Here is a 20,978-nt window from a genome sequence, read left to right as displayed (position 1 = left end):
GCCAGGAAGAGCTTTTCTGTTCGCTCTTGTATACATTATTTGTTCGCAGCACGTAAATAAATCGAAAACTAGAATGAGGAAAAGGCAAGAAATCGCACTTGTTCACATATTATTCAGTTCACTTCAGGTACGTCTCAAGTGCACCGAGCTAAATGTCGCAGAATTGACAAAAACAGACTCTACCGCTATCATATAATGTCTTATTCGCGAACAGTGGCTATGAGATTCGCAAAGCTACGAAGCGAGCGTGCCACCAATGTAACTATAGTATTTCGGTTGCCGCACGCGCTGTGTACAGTTTTGAGGCCCAGTGACCTGAACAGTGAAAACTGCATATCTATTTAACTGGGTTAGACGTACGACGTAACAACAAGCCGCTATCTCTCATGTTTGTGGCATAGACGTGCTTCTGATTCCTGTTGCAACTGGCATCGAGGATACATTAAACTCACTGTCTTAAAATAAATGCAACCTCACTGCACTTCCGAACTTACTCGTTCTTATTCTGCGGGCATTGCATCTTTTCTGTTTTGAGTAATATTTAAAAGAGTGCATCTTGTCATTGTTATTAATAGTATCGACAAGTCAGCACAATGGAGAAAAATAACTAGAATTATATGTGAACAAGGATATTTTTAGAGCGAAGCTCTTTGGCGCCCGTTCCATTCGTTTCGCGGCGTCGCCGTCGGCGTTACCCCTCGCACCCAGGTACAGCACTGCGCATGCGCGCGCCACCGTGGAGGGCCAACGCCTCCTAGACTTAGTTTAGGAGGCGTTCGAGAGGCTGACCAAGTGGAGTAGGAAAGCGTCTGCCGCATCGCATGCACCCGGCATAATAATAATTGGTTCACAGAAGGGAAATGCGCAGTATCTGTCACACTGACACCTGACCCGCGCCGTAGGGGAAGGGAGGAAGGTGGGAGTGAAAGTGGATAGAGAGAAAGGTTGTAGCACAGACCACATATGCGTTTAGATCAAGATCTGTTAGTGGAGTGTTTCTTGAAGAAGAAATATGTGTGAAAAATAAAGTTGTCTGTAATGGTACATACATGTCCTGCTCGAATTATTTGCCTCAATCTATCGAAAAGCTGACAAAAGCTGATGAGCTGCGCTCAAATTTCGCGCTAGAAAGTAGCGTAATCGTCGGCAATTTTTTTATGTATAGCATTGATACGAATGGCAACAGAAAGAAAAAAAGGCTAGCAACCAGACGGCTCAGTTCACACCCTAGGCTCAACTGCAATTTATATGATTTCGGCTCCTGTTTTCAATCAACGAGCCATTAAGCATTCCCAAATTTCGTGTTACATACGAGCAGCGGTAACTACTCGTGAAAATTGTGTCACGTTAGCAGGAGTGCTCTTGTCCCGTTTAAACGTGACAAATTTTAACGTATTCTAGGTTACTCATTGAAAAATGTTTAAGGGGGGACTTTGTCAAAGCGGCATAAAGCTATAAAGGCTCACCTTTTCTCAAAAGATGCTAACGGTCGAAGATACTGCGTAAAACGCTTCTGTCGCAAGCAGCAAACAAAGCTCCCTAGAATTTTCTAAACTACTATTACATAGCTACCTTAAGGAGGCCCATGTCTAACCAGAGCCTTGTATATATAGTTGCGGGTGGGAGAGATCTAAGCGCTAAACCTCACTTTTTTCTCAAAACAAATTCTCGTGAATTGAGATTTCGCGTTCTTTTATGCAGGGGCAGGCAAGCGCACACATCAAACATCTGGGGTGTGCTCCAGATGTTTATTGCAAGGTACCCTGTTGGCAGAAATTTCTTCTTCCATGTGCGAGCAGATGACCAGATTACCAATAAAAATAAGATATTTATGGAGCCATATTCTTTCGAGGAATCTACTGGCAGGCTGTTCAAGTTTCCAGTTCTCCGTTTTGCGATGAAAACGGCAGCAAAGAGCGTCACCCGACAATTTCTAAAACGGTCTTAGATGTCTAAATTGTGGCTTTGGTTTCCACCATATGGCGCGTGGCAAAAACATTAGTGCAGTGTTCTTGCTGACCTCCAGAACCTACAAGTGCCCAATGACGAGAAGCCTTCTGTGGAATTACAACTGTTGTGCTAGCCAGCTGCAACTGAAGGCTTTAAAGAAGGCGCAAAGCATCAGCCAGTCAAGTGGCGTAATCTGCAGTATTTGCTAGTTGTTCAAAGTTATTGAATTATAAAGAGTAAATCACCTATTCTCTAAAATATTAATTCCAGGCAATACATTGTCTATGCGGAATTTGTAACTAGTTTTAAAAATTGCCGGTCGATATGGTTACACAAATTTTGCTTACCTAGCTTTATTTGTCGCCCTTAAAAAAGATCGCTGCACCCCAAAAGTTAGTTCATAGCAGCTGCCAGCGTCTTTCACAAGGGCACGCGCGAAGCCCCGTCGGAGACAGCGTTCCGGACGAAAGTGGATTTAGTCCGCTGGGACGCATCTTAGGACATTCAGTACCGCTGTCACTTCGTGCTTTATACTTGGCGGCGTTGAAAGCTTGTAAAAAGAGCTTTAGTCATGATACTCGGGTGAAAACGTTTCATCGATCTTTTTTTTGAAGATGATCTACAACGTCTACATTGGAGCTTTATTCCTAAAACGAATATTTAAGAAGTAATTAGTTTTCACTCATTCAGTTTATAAATATACTGATTCTTGGGCTATGCTACTCTCAGAGGCCCCTAAACGCTATAACTGGCTTAGGATGTTTTGTTCATACAATAAATGGTTGTGTTTTGCCATCACACCGGGCAAATCGATGGCGTCTGTGAGCGGACTCCGTCACCTCTAAGTAACATTGCTCTCTGCGCTCTTGGCCACGTGCAGGCTTCGATGCTGATGCTGGGAGGTCGGCTGACGTTGCTGACGCTGTTGTGCGTGGCTTCATCGGTGCTGAGTGGCGCGAAGCATGGCATTCTGATGCTGCTGCAACCAGATCTATCCAAGGTTTATTCAGCGAAGGTGCGCTAGAGACACTGAAGAGCGCTATTCTCACAATCATTCTTTCCTGTAGTAGGCCGTTTTATTTTGTTTTAAACTTGGCCCTCCTCCCCCCTCGATGCAATGGTGTAGGCGAGGGCTTCCTCTTATAACTTACTCTATTCCATGTCTCTGTCTGCCGCTAGTTCAATCTGACGTTATGAATGTTTTTCTTTGACTAATTAAAGTTTACAACTAGGTTTCAGTATATTAATGAGACGCACGTGTTTCTGGAAACATTTTGTCTGAAAACGTTTGTATGAAAAATTACAGCTCGGTGCGTGTGACATAATAGACTTAGTAACTTTGACGCTATGTATATGTAAATACTCACTCATTTTTGTCATTCTCGTTGGCCTTGCAGAGAAAGCGTCAAGTTTGCTTGGTATTGCTGTTTTACATAAGCCGCGAAATTACTGTATGGCTTTTTCTTAACCTTAGTCATAAGACTCGCAATGGTAAACTGCAAATATGACCGAAATTGTGTACGAGAAATGCGCCTCCTGCGTGTGTACTTGACACGAAACAAACTGAGTGGTAATCGTAGATTTCACGCTTAGGGCTTAGAGGAACTACATCTTATACGCTTCCATCGATGTGCACCCAAACGTATATCCTCCATTTTGTTTATGTGCAAAATATGGACTGAAAAGCAGTGTTCGAGGTGCAACATTCTGCTGTTATTGCTTTCTCGGCCTCAACAGACGTGGAGCTTGGCGTCGCAACACGTGTTCTACAGCATCGGCCTCTCCGTCGGTACAGTCACCTTCTTCGCAAGTCGAAATAACTTCGACTGGCCCGTCCTAGGGTAAGCTGTCTCTGTTTTTGTCTTAGCATGAAAAATATGAAGGCAGAAAAAATTGGTTTTCAATTACGCAACTGTAGGTAATGTGGAAAATCAGAACCAGCTGGCAAGAGTGAACAATAACGCACACCAAGATGCAGCCCATGCGGGGAATGCTCTTACAGCACGGAAAGCCCGTCCAGCACTGTGTTCTTGTCCCGTACGAGCAATCTAAGTGGTTAAAAATTAAAATTTAAAAGTAATTTTTTTGTCTTAAGATCTGGCGCCATGATTGTGATAGTAAAATCATAACTGTTTTCCCGCGTTCCCCTGAGTCTTCCATACTTGGCACAAAACTTGTTTTTATTTCTGTTTGGCTGAGCACACTTATATTGTGAAGAGTGTTTCGGGTTGAAAGTTGGTATCCTCTGCGATGTTTGACTTCAAGAGAACTTGTAGCTGACCTATAGCACAGTGGATTTCACCGATTTCCTGATTCCATCCACCTAACGGACTGCAGCTATGGCAACTACCATGTCTACTTATCTATATGTGGTTATACTTTGACTTGCTATATAAAACCATGATTGCCATAAGCAGCATGACCAAGTGCAAGCTCAAAGCTAATTAGGCTTAACTAACACTACATAAAATTGTTTGATGCATAAGCACCGAAATGAAGTACACTTTTAAGTCCAAATGTTTTAGTCTTAGTTAAGTAATAACACCGATGTTTGGGCCAGTTGGTAATGATCCACATTAAAACCCATTCGCAGTACGAATAAAACAACGACAGGAAGAAAACACACACGACAGGACGAATGCTGCACTTCCAACTAAAGTTTATTATGAAAAACCAAGCTTAAGTACAGAGCTACTATCACCTTCTGACAGTCAAACATGTGTGTCTAAAAAGGCCACTTCATTATCATGTAGATAGAGGGATGGGGTGCTGACACATTGATCGCCTGCTTTTCTGATGTGATATGCCTCAATTATTTCTCTTTCTACCTGATCCCTTCCTCGCCCAAGAAACTTAGTTTTCCGAAAAAATGGGTTTGCACTTACAGTCTCGGCAGTGAATTGCGATATTGCTGCCTTTTCCTTCTTTCACCTGATCGTGGTGTTCTTTTGCTCTCTGATTAAAACAGCGTCCAGTTGGGCCTATGTACACACGATTACAGGTGAGTGGAATACTGTACACTATCTTAGTAGTGCACCGAGTGAACCAAAGGTGGTGCTTGATCGAACAAATCGGCTTTTCTTTTCTCACCATCATAGGGCAAATTTTTGAAAGCTTACTCGGCGCAGAAAAGACCACGTTTACATAATATCTTTTGGCAACTTTCTTAAGATTGTGAGATAATTTATGAAGGTACGGAATTACTTGAGTGACCTGCCCCTGATCTTGCTTATCTTTCCTTTTAATACCCTTTTTCTTTTGAAGCAGGCTCTCTGCAACTGCAGATAAAGTAACAGGAGGAAAGCCAGACATACGCAATCGCTCTGTTTGCATTTTGACACTTTCGGACATTAGATGCGTACACGATTTTTCTAACGCGGAATTGAGGCAATTCATGGCAATTGCTCTTTTGATTATTTTAGAATGAGCGCTACTATAGGCAGGAGTGCCTTTTGTGACCTTGGATTGTACATCCAACATATGTGTCCTTCTAAAAATGAAATTCTTAGGTCAAGAAACTGTATGCTATTGTCACGTGGGAGCTCATGGGTAAACTTTAAACCATTTGAGACCGATCTGAATGAGTCAAGAACGTCAGCAACAGCCTCGTCAATAGATGAATTGTGCGGCTTGTCCATTATCACTAGATAGTCGTCTACATACCTAAAAATACGCACGTCAGGAAGCGAGTTTAACAAACTCTTGTCAACGCGAGATAAAAATATGTCACAAATATGGTTTAAAGTTTACCCATGAGCTCCCACGTGACAATAGCATACAGTTTCTTGACCTAAGAATTTCATTTTTAGAAGGACACATATGTTGGATGTACAATCCAAGGTCACAAAAGGCACTCCTCCCCTATAGTAGCGCTCATTCTAAAATAATCAAAAGAGCAATTGCCATGAATTGCCTCAATTCCGCGTTAGAAAAATTGTGTACGCATCTAATGTCCGAAAGTGTCAAAATGCAAACAGAGCGATTGCGTATGTCTGGCTTTCCTCCTGATACTTTATCTGCAGTTGCAGAGAGCCTGCTTCAAAAGAAAAAGGGTATTAAAAGGAAAGATAAGCAAGATCAGGGGCAGGTCACTCAAGTAATTCCGTACCTTCATAAATTATCTCAATCTTTATAAAGTTGCCAAAAGATATTATGTAAACGTGGTCTTTACTGCGCCGAGTAAGCTTTTAAAAATTTGTCCTATGATGGTGAGAAAAGAAAAGCCAATTTGTTCGATCAAGCACCACCTTTGGTTCACTCGGTGCACTACTAAGATAGTGTACAGTATTCCACTCACCTGTAATCGTGTGTACATAGGTCAAACTGGACGCTGTTTTAATCAGAGAGCAAAAGAACACCACGATCAGGTGAAAGAAGGAAAAGGCAGCAATCTCGCAATTCACTGCCGAGACTGTAAGTGCAAACCCATTTTTTCGGAAAACTAAGTTTCTTGGGCGAGGAAGGGATCAGGTAGAAAGAGAAATAATTGAGGCATATCACATCAGAAAAGCAGGCGATCAATGTGTCAGCACCCCATCCCTCTATCTACATGATAATGAAGTGGCCTTTTTTAGACACACATGTTTGACTGTCAGAAGGTGATAGTAGCTCTGTACTTAAGCTTGGTTTTTCATAATAAACTTTAGTTGGAAGTGCAGCATTCGTCCTGTCGTGTGTGTTTTCTTCCTGTCGTTGTTTTATTCGTGCTGCGAATGGGTTTTAATATGGATCTTAGTTAAGCTTAATAGGCCTAAGCTTAAAGGTCTGTAAGTAACATTACAGTAGCACTTTGTTGCCTGAACGCACATTGGCCGTATAGTTACACCTTCATAAGCCTAATTAATCTCGATTATACTTAGGTAATTATACCAGGCATAACTCAGCCTATTTAGTGCGAAAGCACTTCTAGCTTTCACATCTGAAACTTGCGTTTAGACATGGTTCAACCTTTGTCATTTTATTAATCTGTCGTCGACTTGAGCGAAACATGAGCAGTTACGATGGCTTCTTCAGGCGTCTCTTGCCTGTACATAGTCCCGATTTATTGTACAAATATATTTTTTTCAGACAGCGGAGGCAAACAGCGGAGGCATGCTAGCCTATAGATGTATAGGAGAATCTCTGTGCTCATTGTTACTGCCAGATGTTAAGACGTACACCTGCCACAGCGCGGGCGCACCACACATTTTCTCGGACCGGTGTACGTCTCCGGTTCAATCATGTGTGTAATTATTCAGTGTTCGTTAATTTTTGAACCTCGAGAACCCATAAGTCAACATTTCTATGGAACTAGGACGAAGCAAGACGACTGTACATAGTGCTGTCTAGTTCCGTCTTAAAGTTACCACTCAACGCATTCAATCAACATAAAAATGTAATACCAACTAGCCTCCGCACGTCTCCTTACAAAGTCAGTGTTTCGGGCACAGGGGTTTAGTTGTTGGAAAAGTAAGTTTCACAAAAGCGCTTCGAATGCATCACCAAATAATCAGAGAGAGCCAGATATTCTGCAGAAAGTAGAATGCAGCACCACTGAATGTGTATAAACACTAAAACAATCATCAATTCTGTCAGTCCATAACGGCGGGAACGAAAAACATTATTTCGAACGATACAAACATCACACGCAGTGATAAAAGTAGCATGGCCTAAAAGAAGGGTCAGTAAAAATATGTTAGTGATATTTTTTACGATCAATCTCTAAGCTATCGTTTCCTCAGGCAGCTGCTTGTAGGTGTAAAGAGGGTGTTTAAGGGCATTATTTTTTTTTTTCACGTCTTTGATGAGTTTGATGAGTTTCTTTAAACTTCTCACAAAACATGTCAAAGCGGAGCGGTCCCGGCGAGCACAGCGGTATTCTCATTGCAACGATCGTGTTCTGGCAATTCAGCAGCATCAACGTTGCACTCTGTAGGTGCAGAAAATTGCTGTCTAAGGAAATATAATGGTCATAAACCTCATTTCAGTTTGGAGAGATACGACTGCTGTGACCAACCCGGCCACAGCAGCCGATGTTTCTATTACCGAGAGTTCTCGCTGCATTCCCAGCCTCTCTGAAGGCGCCGGGCGAGTTATAGATTATTCCGTGCCTCCAGCAACGCAGCGGACAGAGATTTGTCCCAGACTTGCCCGAGTAGACATTGGGACTATAAGGCGGGATTGTAAAAAGGGCTACGTACGCGCAAATTATTATTTTGTTTTCTAATTTAAACATTTAGAGATATGAGTTTTTGTAATTTATTTGGAATAATCATTTCTAACCAAGTAAGATGTCCTTTTTTTCTATTACAAGTTTTCTTTCTATGTGTGTTGCTGATGGCATTGGTGTCCTCCTACTTTCAATGCCCTAACGTGCTTGCGTCTGTCCGGCGAATGCAGAATGTCCGTAAAGATCGCCTTGGCCGACACCCTCTTCGGTTTGTTTGCTGCCGTCGTCGTGTTCAGCCTCTACGGACACCTGGCAGATGTGTACTCGTTGGAAATCTCTGACGTTGCTACTCCGGGTGAGAATCTCGATTTTCGAGCTTGGTGATTCCGCAGTAGTAGTTCTCGATAAATTTTGTGCAAGTACTGCTATCCATGCGCATACGTTTTGGGACAACGGAACCCTCAAACACACAAATAGATCGTTATTTAAAGGGGGAGAGGGGAACAGGGGGCCAGTTAGGGCGTAAGGCAAGAACTTCTGTGCGCGACCTCAGTAGTTTACCGCTAATCTTCCGGTTGCTTCCTGACAGGAACTATCGTTTCCCGTACATATTGCGTTATTAAAACGTCTGTAGACATCCGTACTCTGTTTGTGATGTTTTCTGTGCAGTAATGACTCTACCACATAGGATGGCCATTATTGATTGACCGTTAAAAATTATTTTTCTGTTGCCATCTCCACTGCATGCTTTTTTACCTTAAAAAATGTCGCAGATGTGGCGATATGCATTATCATATTTACGTTTGGTCTTCCTCGTTTCCCCAAATGTCTCTGGGATACATTTCGAGTAGGTAAATGTAAGTTGCGCGCGGCGTTGTAGAGTTTAAAAAGAAGCAAGATTTCGCACCGTCTGAGGCCTCTATTACTAAAAGATAAAGGCATTCTGGTGTAACTTCTGGAGCTATTCTAGCACTCCTAGTAAGGGATGTTAGCGCCTTGCCTTTCGTTGTGATTACCGTAAGCACTGACTACGTTTGAGTTAGCACGTAGATAAGCAGCTTGCGGGAGAGCCTGACGTGCGCAGTGCGAACAAGGTCTGTACGCAGCGTATAGCTCACAACCGCGGGCGCTAACAGCGAAATGGCGCAGCTTTCAGATAGCAGATATATTTACTCGCGGGATCATGGTGTAGGCAGTATAAAAAAGGTCCCCTATTTTTCATTTAGCGGTTACTAATGATTGCCATAAAGCATTTGAAATTGAGTGCAGAAGCGATAGTAAACATTGTTTTTGGCTATGAACCAAATGGCCTTTCTCGCATTGTTGTATGTGTACAATGGGGCACATATCCAGCGGATACTTTCATAGCTCGAGATCATGCTAAATGAGAAACTCACTGAGCGCGAAATCCCCAGCTCAATTTAAACATAACTATAAATATCTAGATGCAGGATTCAACCACAAAACTATGGCCACACCCGTTAAAACAAAATAAACAAGCAGAGTTTTAGACATTCGGCAACATTTTCATCATTTCTCAATGCGTATTCCAAAAAGCAAATCATGAGACGTCTTATGTACTTGGGCTGTAAACGGCTGTATTTGCACAGGAAACTTTACTCATATTGCATTTACGTTCCATATCGTGGCAGGCCTGGACTACCTGTTCGTGTCGTTCCCCGAGACAGTGGAACCGCTACCCTGGCCGCGAATATGGGCGCTGGCCTTCTTCGTAATAGCAGCCATCGCTGCCCTTGGTCCTGAGGTGCGTCTGACAACAACGCGAAATTCTCATCCTTGATGCTCACTAATATTTACCGTCGTGGAAGTAAAAGTACCTTATATTTATTGCGGAATTGCCTATCGGCGTGACATCCAACCCAGTACGCTTGACCACAGGCCCATAAAATATGGATTCGACACCGACCATGTACTTTGTAGTGTTGGCGCACATTAAAGCAAATACCCAGGCGGCCGAAATTTTCGGAGCCCTCCACTACGGCGCCCATAACAGCCAATGTCTCTTTGGGACGTTAAACCTTATAAATCGAATCAAAATGCTTGCTGATGCAACATCCATATAGAATGATTTCTGACGAGCAATCTTCGGACTATGGTGGTGGACTGGACATTATCATCATCATCATCAGACTGGCTATACTCACTGCAGAGCAAATGCATTTCCCATATTCCTGCAATTAACCCGGTCATGTGCTAGCTGCATCCACTGGACCCCTGCAGACTTCTTAACATCATCCACCCACCTAATTTTCTGCCGACCCCTGGTACACTTTCCTTTCTTTGGAACCTAGTTTGCTACCTTTAGCGCGTATCGTTTATCCTTTCTTCGCACAACACGTCCTGTCCATGCCCATATCTTCACTTCGACTAGGATATCATTGAGTGTTTCCCTGGCCCGCTCTGCATGTTTTCTATAGCAACAGTACACTGACCTTCTTCCGTTCCATCACTCTCTGCGTTGCCCTCAGATTAGAAACAGCTGTCTTCGTTAGCCTTCAGGTTTCTGCCTCATAGGTGAGTACCGGTAAATTGTAACTGTTATATTTTTTTCTTCTTAAGAGATATCAGTAAGCTGCTGGTCATGGTCTGTGAGTTTTGTCGAATGCGCTCAATCCAGATCATATTTTCCTAGTTATTTCCATTTCGTGGTCCGGATCTGAGGCTATTACCTCTCCTAAGCAGACCTATTTCTTTATCACTTCCAGTGCCTCGCTAGCTGTTGTAACCTGCTGTTCATTTCCAACGATGGTAAACATTACCTTAGTGTTTTCCATATTATATGTTAGGTCTACCTTTCTGCTTTGCCTGTCTAGCTCATTATACATTCTTTGCGATTCGTCCTCTGAGTTACAGAGCAAGGTAATGTCATGAGTGAATTTTAGATTACTTATAGGTATTCTCTATCAACCATTATTAACTGTTCCCATTCCAGCTCTCTGAATACTTTCTTAAAGCAAGCGGAGAATAGTAATGGGAGATTTGTCTCCTTGCCTTTAATTATATGCGTGTATATGTGTGTTTATAACGAAACGCACACGACTGCATCCGGGGACGCGTGTCACTTGCGCGGAGAGAAACCTATACTTTACCACACTTCAAGGGGCTCTCAGAGAATAGGTTTAGTACCCACGAATCCCCACGCCAGGGTACTGGGAGGCTTCGATGTGAAGCTTGTAATCAGAAGACTAGCTTTGGCATGTTGAACAGGCTAGCCGTGCAGCAAATGCCTCCGGAGGAGCCCTGGTCTGAAGGCACAACCATGGGTGCTCTGTAAGACGTTTGTGAATACATAAATGTTTACCTCCTTTCTCCTTCCCTCTCCGCCTCTGGAACCCAAGACCTCCCAGCCTGCATCTGAAGTGGTGGCATCGCCCCATGACCTGCGTGTCGGGGGGTGTGTAGATTCCCTTATTCGTTGTACATCAATGTTCATTACGTCTATCGGCAGACACGGCAACAGTCACTTAAATGTGCATTTTTATATAAAAAGAAAACACATCCGCGATGAGCTTCTCTGAAAGAATCGAACTTGGAAGAAGATCATAGTAGATGATTGCCCTTGAGTGAGAAAAGAACTAGAAGTTAGCGCAGAAATTCTACTCGCCTAATAGTATAATCACACTAAAGCCGCAGCTGACTCAAGCGCTGTTTACCTGCGCCATTCCTAACACTCTAGTGCCTTTTTTTTTTTCTGACTCTTCTTAGCGCAGACCAGTAAGTTTCCTTTGTCTCCCACTCTATCGCTGATTGTTTGTATCACGCAGGTGTGCACGTTCGCGAGCGCCGTTGCAAGCCTGGCGGACATGAACATGGCATTGTCCGAGAGCCGCACTCAGTGGGCGTGCATCTCCTGTGTGGTCGGATTCGGAATCAGCCTGCCCCTGGCCATAAAGGTATGTCGGTCGTTGTCATCGGCCATCGGCTACTGCGGATTGTGCAACTGAAGCATGGTGGCGTATGTCGTTTTATTAGCGACCAGCTGCCACTAGATTTTGTAACGAAAATTAATGGCGTACTCCGAACGTCATCACAAGTTATTTTTGTATTCTAATGTTCAAAGCACGGTTAAAATTTCTGGGATTATATATTTGCCGAATTCTCAGATGGTAAGCATGGTTCATTTTGGAGGTCAGATATATCTTTTTTTTTTTTTTTCCTGGGCCATTCGCGACTAGCAGTTTCAAATAAATACCAATGATCACTGCTGCTCTTACATCTGGTGACCACTAGCGGCTTTAATTTTTAGTCTTTTTTTCTGTAGTGTAATTCGTTTCTCGAACGGTCATGCGCACTGCACGCACACGAAGTACATTACTCGTCGTGGCCTCAAGAAATTCGTGTAGGGAACGGGAAGTCGCACAGGCGCATAGCGAAGATGTACTATAAATGTAAATTCCACGCAATAAGCTACTGGAATATGTGGGGGATCTTGCACATCGCCTCTTCATTCCACGCATGTCCACCGCTGATGTTAGCAAGCAAAAACCCTGGCCGTGAAAAAAATGCAGTTTATGAGCAATGCTTGCGATCGATCCGAGAAGTCCAAGGCAGAGGCAATCAGCTTTCCAAAACAAACAAAATTTTGTTTTTTCTTCTTTCGTTATATTCACCAAGGAAATTTTGATGGTTTCTTTCTTGCTATTTAGAGGCTTCGTACTTGGGTAAAAAAAAAAAAATATGCAATGCCTAAGCGACTTCTGGCGCCGTGTATTAAAAGCTCCTCACAGCAACTGCTTGGATTCCTCTTGATATAGAACCACCTTGGCATTCTCGCGTTTCTCTGGGGGAGTTTGAGATTACGGTATTACAGGATTGGCTCATGACAGTGCAAGAGCGGACATTTAGCCTTCTCGCAGCCCAGTACAGAGGAACGTAGCGGTGACAATTTTGGCCAGACTGGAAGTAAAATTATTTGTGTTCGTCCTCCGCAGGGCGTCGGCATCACCGTTCGAAACTTCGTGGCAAAAATTATTTACGTTGACCTGCTTCCGTGGATAGGCGTGGCCGAGGTGCTCACCGTCGCCTACGCATACGGTGAGTTTTTTAAATTTCGCCCTGAGCCTTTATCATCTCCGTTGCACAGCTCTTCAAATGGCGAAGCTAATTACATGGTACCTATTATATAGCAGGGGTTCTCATACTTCTTTTTTTGTTTTTGTTTTTGTTTTCGCATCGGGGAACCCTAACAGCCATCAATATGTGCCAGGAAATCCCCCCCTCCCCTTTTTGTCCTCACTGCCGTCACAACCAGGCGATGTTACTTGTGAACGGACCCATCTCGGTTTCTTTCTGTCGCTTCCTTAGCGAAAAAACTCTACGAGTCACAATAACCTCATACAGATTTCTCATACTAAACTCTTATAATTCTCATATACTCTCATACAAATATCATTCAACGTATGAGAAATATATGAGATTGTATGAGATTGTATGAGATTTGTATGAGGTTAGTATGAGTTTTTATGAGATATCTGTATGAGGCTATTGTGACTCATACGGTTTTTTCGTTAGGGAGTTCACTTCTTTATGCATTTGTTTGTTTTCTTGGTTTGAATAACAGCTTTCTATTAAATGCGCACCTTGTTCATGCTCCAGCCTTAAACTCCAAAACAAGGATGCAGAAAACTACAGCCACAAGACCAACGGTCTGTCCTGTGGGAACTCGAGGAACCCACAAAATCAGCTGGCAAACCCCCGAGTTCTGCGGACCATAGTTTGAGAACCAATGTCGTACACATTTGCGGAAGAGTCGCTTCCTCATTTTCTGAAAATCAGAACAAGACAGGAGTGAGCAAAGCTCAGTCGCATTTATTGTAGTTTTTCCCGTACGGAATTCTGCACTGAGAAACAAAAGAGCACGACGACCTAGCCTCATATCGATTTTCTAGACGCTTTCGACAGAGAATCGAACGGAACATGGAACGAAGAGGCTTGCATTTCGTACACACGGCCGCGGTTTTCACGCGCGAATCAGGATATCAAGCCACCTGCCGAAGTGTAGTTGCAGTCTACTTGTAGTGTCAGATCCCATTACCATGTCCACATGTATACTCCTTCATTGTTATTCAGATAGACGGCGGTGATCTTACTTCTACGAATTGATTCGCTAGGGCACCCATTGTCCCATATCATACAAAATTACATTCCATTATCCGCATAAGGATATAGTCACATGCCCCTAATAAATAGTCTCATGAAACAGATTGTTGCGCCGACGGTGTATGTGTATTACTATGGGATTCGGAAGTAGGCGAAAAATTTGATCGGGTAAATGCCGATTTCGGGCAAGAACCACATGCAGTGAAAATTTCAGAGCAAAGAAGGTGCAGGCCATATACGAGTGTATGAGGTAAATAACAACCAGGGGTTCGTACGACAGTTTTAAAGCCTTGTTTTTTTTTTTTCCTTGCAGTACGCAGTGATTGACTATACACAGTCCTTTAGTAGTGTACAGGACGCCGTTTCGGTCTTGACTCTCCAGATATGCATCGAGCCACACCAAGGATAAAACAGATATTGGCCTTTCATAGCCTTTGTTATAAGCATTCGTTTTCTTCTTTTTTTTTTCCTGCACTTTCTGAGGCATTATAAAGCTGATTAATTACGCTTGGACCACAGCTGACTTTTTTTTCCGCAAGTATGAAAGCGGAAAATCAGAGTACCGGCGAGTATGTGTATCGGTCTGTCTGTTTTCATCCCTTAACAAAAACACGTCTTGTTGAAGCCTTTAAAATGTGCTCCACCCCAGACTCTATAGGTCGACGCCTATCTGCGACGTAAGCAAAATGCGGTGGCGCTGCTTTCGCCAGGCTGGCTCGAAGGGGGGGGGGGGGGGGTGAAAAGAAGGCTTAGCGTCTATAAGAATACGTGGAACCAAAAGATTTCAAAGTAGTTTTCTAATTTCAAGTTGCGCCCGTGATGTCGCCATTCGTTGCACAGTAACTATGAACATCGTAGAATATATTTTGAAACTATGAAGCCTCATTGCGGACGTGGAGTACTTTAAAACACCGCAAAACGTACTATGGGTGCACAAGTCGGGAACAGAGCCCATAGAAACATATGCAAGGAAGAAACCTACGAAATATTTTTCGTTTTATTAGACCACCTATAAACACTGGAGATGGTTAAAAGTTAGCCAGTGTCGTGAAGAAAAAGTGTGACAAAGTATACTGTCATTTTGTGACCATCAATTTTTTAAATTGCCTCGGGAAATGTCCATTGTAAAGACCGACATACGCCTGAAAAACTCCGATGGGTGCTTCTCGCAATCGCGACAGCTTCTCGTGTTGTCCGACGTGCTGTCGCGCTGGCTGCATTGCCTCTTGAATAATGCCGCTCCAACGATGGTAACTTTTAAGCAGAAGGCAGTCGTCACGCAGAACGATAAACCAACCGCACGCAGCAGCAGATGACCAACATGCCCCGTCTGCTCACACAAGTAGCGTTCGCAAACGCCGCTGCCATACGCAATCTAATAGAGCATCGTCTGCGCCGATGTCTGTTGAAGTGGGCCGTTCTCTTTCGCTCTCTACTCAAGACGTTTGAGAAGTGCTTCTATTGTGAAAGCAATACTACTCTATAGGTTTCGAGCATTTTGGCGGGGATGAAAAAAACAACGTGAAACCAAGGACGTGCCAACACAGCGCGGCGTCTGTATTGTGTAGGCATGACCAGAAATATAACGTGATGTAAACATTTGGTCCACACTATGTATTCAGCTTAGAGGAAGTATTCAGAGACTTGGAATGGGAGCAGTTAGGGATAAGGGCAGATGGAGAATACCTCAGTAATCTGCGATTTGCCGATGACATTGCCTTGCTAAGCAACTCGGGGGATGAACTGCAAATCATGATTGGTGACCTAGACAGTGTTACATTTGGGCGCGAGACTGGGGTAGCGTACCGCTGCGGCGCGCGGCCCCTTGGTAGCGTTGGCCTGGCGGCTCCGTGGACGGCGGACGGCATCAAAGGTGCCAGCAAAGACGAGGCGTCTTTTAACGAAACAACCTTTACTACAACATCGGGAAGATACGGGCAGAGAAGCTGACCCGGAGAGAATACAGACACTCTCACACAGCTGGTGTCTAGCGTCGTCTCAACGGCGCGTCAAAGTAGTCTCTATCTCAGCGGAGTCGGCCGCTGCTTTTTATAGTTTTTCCAGTTCACAGGGAAAGGGTAAACCCTCACAGGAAAGGGAGAGCCAAACATGTTGGTTCACGACGAATGACTCAATCGCAGGTGTTCCGACCTCATCTCCTCCACCTCCTGCAGACAGGAGAGGGCGACGCACTTTCCCTCGAGCTCCAGGCTTGGCCAGCTTTTGCACACACACGCACGCACACACATTTGGCGCGTGGCAGGAACACGCTGAGACTTGTCGACGGGAGGAAGCGTTGCGCGGCCGATGAACGGCGTCGAAATGGCCGATCCGCTCGCGGTTCTGCCTGTTGCTATGCGGTGGCCGCGTCAGCTGTCCCACTTCTCGGTGGAGAAACGTAACAGACTGCCCCGCCGGGGAAGGGAGATCCCGAAGGGCATGGGACTGCATCCGCTGTCCGGAGGGATCGGGATGTTGCTGCTAACCAGGGTCGTCCGACTCTGTTTCTCTTGAGCCAGTCAGCCTGAAGAAGTCCTTGGCAAGTCCGGGTTTCCAAGGCACTCTGCAATTTGTCTTCAGGAGAGATTTCTGACAACCTACAGCATCACAACCACGCTAAAAACTCAACCGGTCAGCCAGCAAGCACGGCACAATCTTCACAAAGTTCTGCCAGACTATTTCCCTCTTATGCCCCCATCTACATTAAAGGGCAGCTTAGCAGCACTTGGAACGCGTCCACAAATTTGAAAATCGCATTTTCAAAAACGTCATTCTCAAACAAAAATAATACAATGCAATCTGTTCAAAATGCTATGTCAGGAAGAAAAACAACAGCTAGTGAATAAAGGCTTCTTCTCATGTTATGGGCTTCGACTTAAGCCATCGGCGTTACCATTGAGATCACCCTTTTCACTAAAGCTTCGGCTGTCCGTTTCACGGAACAACCGTACCTTCCTGTTTCTGTGCAAACACTCACATGAGGATGAATCACTCACTTTTCGGAACAACCTATCCCTCTCCTTACGTGTGGCGCACCAATCACGCATTTTCTTTGCACGGGCGCATTTGTGCCTTTGGGATAGTCGCTTTCTCTTTCGCGATAGCTTCAACTTTCTCGCTTCTTTCTCGCGCCTGCCTTTCCGTTTTTTTCTACGGCAGCACTGAAACACAGGCTTTCTGCTTTCTTTTTGCAATCGTTTGCGTTTGCTCTCCTTACGATGGCAGCATTCTTTCTCGCATCTGCCTTTCCGCGTTTTTCGGTGGCAGCACTTGAACACTCTAGTCCCACTTTCTTTCGGCGCGAGCTCTGGCAAGCTAGCGGTAACCGGAGCTAGTCGGGCATGGTTGTCGTCGAAGTGGTCAAAGTGCGGCGCCGCGTCTGCATCGCGGCCAGCAGCGCATGACTCACTTTCCATCAAGTCCGAACGACAACTGCTCACGCCAGCCCTCAAGCTAGGCATTTCCTCTGGCGGCGCCGCGGCTGCATCGCATGACTCACTTTCAGTCAAATCCGAACAACCGCTTATGCCAGCCCTCAAGCTAGGCATTTCCTCTGGCTCGCCACTCACGTTACACGGGTCCTCCGATGAGCCGCATCGCTCAGCGTTAACCGGCGCACGATCAAGTTCCTTCGACAGCTGGGGCGCTTCGGATAGCGTGAGGGTCATGTGTGCTACGTCCGCGTTCGCACTGGGGTTGCTTTCGCGAATACAACCTAGCGTGGTATCAGGGCACGAACGATTCTGACTCTGCTCTGGTCGCTCGCTGTCGCCTTCGCAAGTCTCGCTCTCTACAGCGGACGCGCACTCCTCGTCGGTCTGCCCTGGCTGATCACAACTCGCGGGCTGCGCAGTTTCCCTGATCGGCTCTTCGTTTTTCTGCGTGCCCTGCTCTACGACACAGCTGATTTCGGAAACTGAAAAGTTCTCATTTCCTAGCTGATTTCCATCTCCGTCGCGCTGTACACAAGCTTCTGCTTTCGACTCGAGAGACGGTTCAGTTACTACCAGTTCCTCACTCTCATTTGATGGAACTGTATCTCCTACAGCTACTTGGGTCGGCGTGCAGTTCACCTCGCTTAACGGCGTCACTTCGGACTTCTCGCCGATTAAGCCTGTGCTAACCGTCTCAGCTAGTGGCTCGACCAAGGTAACACAATACTCCTCTGTTCGAGGCTCGGTCGGCTCGCTACTGCGGTCACGTTGCTCAGCCGCTTCCCGAAGCTGTTTCTCACACTCCGGTGCAAGCTCGATTTGCTCCGGAACTTCCGCACTGTTTAGCCAATCGCTTACAGCGGCTTTCAACTGATAGGCCAAATCAAAGTATGACTTGTCACAATGTTTCTCGCTCTCATATCTCTTCCGAAGATCATGAGGCGTTATCTGATATCGTATCAGCAATGACTCTTTTAGTTCATCGTAATTTTGCAACCGGTCGCCAACTAATCGCTTCATTTCTTCCGACGCTTCAGCGGAGAGAAGAGCTGCCAACTTCAGCGCCCAACTACCTCGCTCGAAGCGTTTACTTCTACAGACATTCTCGAAGTCTGCCAAATAATCTACCATATCCTCGGCGATGAGGAATGGTGGCGTACCGTCTCGCGGTATCGAACCGTTACGCTGAATGGCACTGAAAGCGTCAAACTTTTCCACGCTCATTCGATGTGCTGAAATCTCCAGCTGGATCAGTTTCCTTACGAGGGCGTCCTCTTTCTCGTGACGTTCCCTACGCACACGATCCTCTTGACGTTCGTCAATGATCTCAAGGCATTCCAAAAGCTCGTCATCTTCAGCTTCCAACTCAAGAATAGCCTTTAACACTTCTAGTTTTCTGAGTTTGTCTGACAAATTCAGACCCAACTCCTCCGCAAGCTCCAGCAATTTCGGTTTGCGCAACGACTTCAGATCCAAACCCATGGCTGTTCCGAATGCTGCCTTCTCTACTGCCCACTATTGCCTTGCTGCAATTAACCCAGCAACAACGACAACACAATTACCAGCTCTGTTCTCTACTTAACAAAAGCCTGGCAAAACTCAGTAGAAGAAAGTCCCGCACTCACCAAACCTCGCAGCCAAGAATCCAACGCAGTCGTTCCGCTGCAGGCAACCAGTCATCACACAGGGCTCGTTGCACTGCTCCCGCCTTTCCGCTGAGCTGCTTTGATTCACGGGTCACGCCTGTGACATCTCCGCTCTTCCTACCAGATGTTGCACCTCGGTCAGGCCTGGCTCGTTTCACCGACCACGGTCACTGCTTGGTCGTCCTCGTCTCTCCGCTTTCCGCTGTTCACCAGTTGTTGGACAACGGTATCGCCTGGCTCGTCCCTCCAACCACGGTTACGGCTTGGTCGTCGTCATCCCACCGCTGCCACCAGTTGTTACATTTGGGCGCGAGACTGGGGTAGCGTACCGCTGCGGCGCGCGGCCCCTTGGTAGCGTTGGCCTGGCGGCTCCGTGGACGGCGGACGGCATCAAAGGTGCCAGCAAAGACGAGGCGTCTTTTAACGAAACAACCTTTACTACAACATCGGGAAGATACGGGCAGAGAAGCTGACCCGGAGAGAATACAGACACTCTCACACAGCTGGTGTTTAGCGTCGTCTCAACGGCGCGTCAAAGTAGTCTCTATCTCAGCGGAGTCGGCCGCTGCTTTTTATAGTTTTTCCAGTTCACAGGGAAAGGGTAAACCCTCACAGGAAAGGGAGAGCCAAACATGTTGGTTCACGACGAATGACTCAATCGCAGGTGTTCCGACCTCATCTCCTCCACCTCCTGCAGACAGGAGAGGGCGACGCACTTTCCCTCGATCTCCAGGCTTGGCCAGCTTGTGCACACACACGCACGCACACACATTTGGCGCGTGGCAGGAACACGCTGAGACTTGTCGGCGGGAGGAAGCGTTGCGCGGCCGATGAACGGCGTCGAAATGGCCGATCCGCTCGCGGTTCTGCCTGTTGCTATGCGGTGGCCGCGTCAGCTGTCCCACTTCTCGGTGGAGAAACGTAACAGACTGCCCCGCCGGGGAAGGGAGATCCCGAAGGGCAGGGGACTGCATCCGCTGTCCGGAGGGATCGGGATGTTGCTGCTAACCAGGGTCGTCCGACTCTGTTTCTCTTGAGCCAGTCAGCCTGAAGAAGTCCTTGGCAAGTCCGGGTTTCCAAGGCACTCTGCAATTTGTCTTCAGGAGAGATTTCTGACAACCTACAGCATCACAACCACGCTAAAAACTCAACCGGTCAGCCAGCAAGCACGGCACAATCTTCACAAAGTTCTGCCAGACTATTTCCCTCTTATGCCCCCATCTACATTAAAGGGCAGCTTAGCAGCACTTGGAACGCGTCCACAAATTTGAAAATCGCATTTTCAAAAACGTCATTCTCAAACAAAAATAATACAATGCAATCTGTTCAAAATGCTATGTCAGGAAGAAAAACAACAGCTAGTGAATAAAGGCTTCTTCTCATGTTATGGGCTTCGACTTAAGCCATCGGCGTTACCATTGAGATCACCCTTTTCACTAAAGCTTCGGCTGTCCGTTTCACGGAACAACCGTACCTTCCTGTTTCTGTGCAAACACTCACATGAGGATGAATCACTCACTTTTCGGAACAACCTATCCCTCTCCTTACGTGTGGCGCACCAATCACGCATTTTCTTTGCACGGGCGCATTTGTGCCTTTGGGATAGTCGCTTTCTCTTTCGCGATAGCTTCAACTTTCTCGCTTCTTTCTCGCGCCTGCCTTTCCGTTTTTTTCTACGGC

The 20,978-nt window shown here is 45.6% G+C and overlaps 1 protein-coding gene across 1 annotated transcript in view; it reads left to right on the top strand.

The window, feature by feature from the left end:
* Positions 1-20,978, top strand: part of LOC146198737 (creatine transporter-like) — a 31,312-nt gene that overhangs the window by 5,570 nt on the left and 4,764 nt on the right. Inside the window, exons 6-11 of the mRNA XM_084591965.1 lie at positions 2,831-2,965; positions 3,688-3,791; positions 8,329-8,453; positions 9,751-9,863; positions 11,884-12,012; positions 13,051-13,153. Of these exons, the coding sequence (XP_084448091.1) occupies positions 2,831-2,965; positions 3,688-3,791; positions 8,329-8,453; positions 9,751-9,863; positions 11,884-12,012; positions 13,051-13,153 (709 nt within the window). The remainder of the gene's footprint in view (positions 1-2,830; positions 2,966-3,687; positions 3,792-8,328; positions 8,454-9,750; positions 9,864-11,883; positions 12,013-13,050; positions 13,154-20,978) is intronic.

Source organism: Amblyomma maculatum, chromosome 2, assembly GCF_055883805.1.
Source record: "Amblyomma maculatum isolate TAMU_Amacu chromosome 2, ASM5588380v1, whole genome shotgun sequence".
NCBI lineage: Eukaryota > Metazoa > Arthropoda > Arachnida > Ixodida > Ixodidae > Amblyomma > Amblyomma maculatum.
The sequence above is the reverse complement of the archived record's forward strand: the minus strand, read 5'-3'. Positions and strand labels throughout refer to the sequence as shown.